This window comes from Pelodiscus sinensis, chromosome 30 (genome assembly GCF_052426305.1).
Source record: "Pelodiscus sinensis isolate ZL-2025 chromosome 30, ASM5242630v1, whole genome shotgun sequence".
In the NCBI taxonomy this organism is placed as follows: domain Eukaryota; kingdom Metazoa; phylum Chordata; order Testudines; family Trionychidae; genus Pelodiscus; species Pelodiscus sinensis.
Window position 1 is genome coordinate 11,235,308 of NC_143081.1, and position 4,545 is coordinate 11,239,852.

At 53.1% G+C, this 4,545-nt stretch overlaps 1 protein-coding gene across 1 annotated transcript; it reads left to right on the forward strand.

Annotated features, from left to right (window-relative positions):
• LOC142821275 (olfactory receptor 11G2-like) lies at positions 1-933 on the forward strand. The gene has a single exon (XM_075912118.2). It carries the CDS (start codon positions 1-3, stop codon positions 931-933), a length of 933 nt encoding a protein of 310 aa, XP_075768233.2.
• Positions 934-4,545: the final 3,612 nt, after the last annotated feature.

Sequence of the window (4,545 nt, forward strand, 5' to 3'; positions counted from 1 at the left end):
ATGCATCCGGCCAACAGCACCGCCACAGTGACCCAGTTCCTGCTGCTGGGTTTCCCCTCCCTGGGCCGGCAGAGCCGGGAGCTCCTCTTTGCTCTGCTCTCCTTGGCGTATGCTGCCACAATGGTGGGGAACTTCTGCATCATGTGGGCCGTGCTGCGGGACCCCCGCCTCCAGCGTCTGCCCATGTACATCCTGCTGGGGAACTTCTCCTGGCTGGAGATCTGCTACGTCACATCCACTGCACCACAAATGCTCTGCGACCTGCTGTCCCCTGGTCTCCCCATCTCCTTCCACGCCTGCTTCCTGCAGTTCTACTTCTTCTTCTCCCTGGGAACCACCGAGTGTTTCTTACTCGCAGCCATGGCTCTGGACCGGTACCTGGCCATCTGCCAGCCTCTGCGCTACCCCGTCCTCATGTCCCCCCAGCTCTGCTGGACCTTGGTCGCCTCCTGCTGGTTCTTTGGCTTCCTGTGGTTCATAGCGCCCATTGTCCTCATCTCCCGGCTCTCCTTCTGCAGCCCCTACACCCTGGACCATTTTGTCTGTGACCCGGCCCCATTGCTGGCTGCCTCCTGCTCCCCAGCTCACTGGGCTGGTCAGATCTGCTCCACTGCAAGCTCCCTTATGATCTTCAGCACTGTCTCCTTCATCCTGGCCTCCTACGGGCTCATCATCACAGCAGTACTAAGGCTGCCTGCAGGGGCTGGGCGGCACAAGGCCTTTTCCACCTGCACCTCCCACCTGGCCATCGTGAGCCTGTTCTTTGGCTCCGTCATGGTCAATTACTCCATCCCGACAGCCTCTGGGACCAGCGGGAAGGTGGTGACGCTGTTCTATGCAGTGGGGACCCCGCTGCTCAACCCGCTGATCTACAGCCTGAGGAACAAAGAGATGAAAGGGGCTCTGAGGAGGACCCTGCTGGGGGGGCCATAGTAGGCTCTGAAGGGACCCCCATAGGTTGGGACTGATGGGGAAGAAGGGGCCATGGGTTTGGGCCCTACTGCTCCAGGTGGTTCTGGCTGCAGGGGGAGCACACACGGCATTTTGCGTGATCTGTGATATGATCATTTACTGATGCTTCGGCCACGGTGGAGTTGAGGGGCCAAAGTTGCATGGGCTCATGAGCCCCTGCTGGAGGCCATGAGCACTGCTCCATGTCCGTGTTTGCAGAGGATAGGATAATAAAACCCAATGTGTGCACACAAAGGCTGAGTCCGATCTCCACCCGTATTGTGCAGCTGAGTTTCATTATTGTTCCCTAGAGATCTGATCCAGGGGACAACTTCCCATTCTCCTTTTCTCTGTCGTCAATTAGGAGCAACCTAACGATGTCTTGGGAGTGAGAGCTGGGACCCAAATCGCGGCAATATCATGTTTGTATGGAATGGGCCACACTCTTCTCCTACAGCCTGAATAGAACCAATTGCCCTGCATCCAGCTCACAAGACCTTATCCCTCTTCCGTAGCAATGCTAGAAATGAGAAGGTCTCTAACTCTCTGGAACCACCCCCCCAAATGCTGTTATTGGGGAAAACAATTAGGTTTAGGGGAGAAATATGATCTATTTTTGTTCTGTAGAAGAGGTTGCTTGGATTGTTGAGTTTTTCCTCTGCAAAATCAGAAGCGATCACTGCTGGAGATGGGACATGTGATGAGGTGGGCCAGGGCTCTGAGGTGACACCCCGCACTCTGGCTCAGATCTTTGGCTGGCTGGTTCCTACTTACACTCTCAAGTCACGTCTACATTACGCAGAATATCAACACCGCTGCGCTCCATCTTCGGGGATTCGGTTTAGCGGGTCTAGTGAAATCCTGCTCCTCAGGAGTAGTAAGGGAAGCCATCAACTTCTTGCTGTGTGGATGGCAATTTAAGATATGTCAACTCCAGCTATGTGATTGCGTATCTTAAGTCGACTTTCCGCTCTAGTGTAGACCAAGCCTCAGGCCCAGCTGGTCGCCATGCATGGGGTAAGGAACTAATTCCACCCACCATGCTGGTCTGATTGGCCATGACTTGGGAGAAGTTGCCACCCCACTCCCCGCATTATAAATATCTCACTTGTCAGGATTATCTGGATCAATTTCATATAATTATTTCCCTGCCCCTATGGGGGTCGTGGTCCCACTTTGGTCTTCTTTCAGTGAATGGGTCAGGTTGGTGGCCTGTGTCTTACAGGTCAGGCCAGATGATCTGACTTGGTCCCCTTTGGCCTTAAGCTTTGACTCAGGAGTCCAGACTCTCACACCGTGTGCTAACTCCCTGGATCCCACTTTCTTACTCCTTCCTAGGGCAATGGGCACCACCCAGAAATTCTGCCTTCTCATCCTCCCTGGCCCCTGCTTTGACCCACTAGACTTCACTTCCCTCCAAGAGCTAGAAGTAGATCCCAGTTGTGCTGGCAACTTATGTCTCCCTTCTCTAACCCACTGGGTCCGACCACCTCTCAAAAGCTGGAAGAAGAAAACTATCTAGCAGAGCACCGGGCAAGTGTTTCCCCTTTGGGGTCCTTGTCTAGGGCTTGTGAACTCTGTAGTAGATTGTATCCACAGAATCAGCCTTGTTCAGACTGTTGGGATGTGTCTAGACTACAGGGTTTTGTCGACAAAACTAGACTTGTGTCTACATTGCCGCCATGTTCTGTCGACATAACGTTGACAGAACTCAGCAGTTTTGTCAATGGCTGTAAACCTCATTCTACGAGGAATAACGCCTTTTGTCGACAGTTTTGTGGACAGAAGGTCTTATTGCATCTACACTGTCCTTTGTGTCTACACTCTCATGTTGACAAAGTGGCTTGCTTTGTTGACAGAACTGGTTGTAGTCTAAACGCTCTTTGTTGACAGAAGCTTTGTCAACAGTATTTGTTGACAAAACTTCTGTTGACAAAAGCCTGTAGTCTAGATGTACCCTTGTTGACACTCTCAAAGAATTTGTATAGATTTCTGGGGCAAGGTTTCCCTTTACAAAAGCTGTGCCGACTTTTCCCCAATAAATCACGTATGCCCATGTCTGGTTATCCTCTTCTGTGCTATACTTCCACCCAGTCTGTCTGGCGCTGACATTAGAGCTACCAGTGTGACCACCCCAGTGGCCTTTGAAGAACACAGTCATCTGCTCGCAGCTCTGCTATTGTACATCAGAGCTCCTTCGGGACTCTCGGGTGATATTTCCAGTCCTGAGTGGGGAGTCTAGTGGGTTGAGAGTCAGGATTTCCAGGTACACGCTCTGGGTCTGCAAAGGGTGAAGGTTAGTTGATTAGTGGAGGAGGCAGGTGGCATCCAGGGTTTCTGGGTTCGAACTGGCTCTGGAAGGAGGGTTGCAGGGGAAGCTGGGAGCAGGACTCCTGAGTTCTAATTTCTGTTCTGGAGCCAAAGAAAACAGGCGCTGAGAACTCTGAAAAACAAGGAGGTCCATCAGTCCCTGAGAAAAGCTATTCTGAAATTGCATGCTTTCAGACACAGGCATGGAGTGTGAAAGGTCACAGTTTAGCAGATAGTTAAATACAGGTGAACTGATATTTTTACACGTGGCCATTTTGACTCATTGAATACACATGCCCTATTTGACCTTACTTCATCTTTCTTGAGTAGGCCCCCAGAGCAGGTCCCAGTCCCAGCCCCCCACCACCACAGAGCCATGGCAGTCCCCCACCCTCTGCCACATGGTAGGTCCTAGCCTCCCCACCACATGGTCATGGCAGGCCCTGGTCCCGGCTGCCAGAGCAGGCCTCGGCTGCCCCCCACCGGTGCTTTCCACGTGGCCCTGCCAGCCAGGCAGCATAGCGGCTGCTGGAGCTGAAACCAGGGCCATGGTGAGGTTGCCCCAGTGACCTCAGCCCCAGCCATAGCACACCCAACTGCCCACTGCCCCACTCGCCCTCCTACTGCATGGTGAAGTGAGTGGAAAGGAATTCCGATATGGGGAACGCCAGTGGGAAGGGCTAATCAAAAGCAGGTGGGTGGCCAGGCAGTGTGTCTCAGCCCGGCAAGCAGGAGTCTGTGGCCCACCACCTGTCCGTGGACCAGTGGTAGAAAACTGCTGCCCTAAATTTGGGCAGCCAAAATGATGAGGGGGCTGGAGCATATGACCTATGAGGAGGGGCTGAGGGATTCCGGCTTATTTAGTCTGGGTTTTGAGAGCAGCCTGCAACTCCCTGAAGGGGGTTCCAAAGAGGCTGGAGAGAGGCTGTTCTCAGTGGGGGCAGACGGCAGAACAAGGAGCAATGGGCTTCAGTTGCAGTGGGGGAGGTCTAGGTTGGATATTAGGAAAAACTATTTCCCTAGAAGGGTGGGGAAGTGCTGGGATGGGTTCCCTAGGGAGGGGGTGGAATCTCCATCCCTAGAGGTATTTAGGTCCCTGCTTGACAAAGCCCTGGCTGGGATGATTGAGTTGGGGCTGGTCCTGCTTTGGGCAGGGGGCTGGACTCGATGACTCCTGAGGTCTCTGCCTGCCCTGGGGCTCTAGAATTCTATGATAAATAAATGACAAAGACTTTGGGTAAATTTCACCGGGACAGCTAGGAGTATTTCTATCCCAATGGTCAG

Coding starts and splice junctions, on each gene's coding strand:
- LOC142821275 (XM_075912118.2), top strand. CDS start 1: ATGCATCCGGCCAACAGCACCGCCACAGTGACCCAGTTCCTGCTGCTG.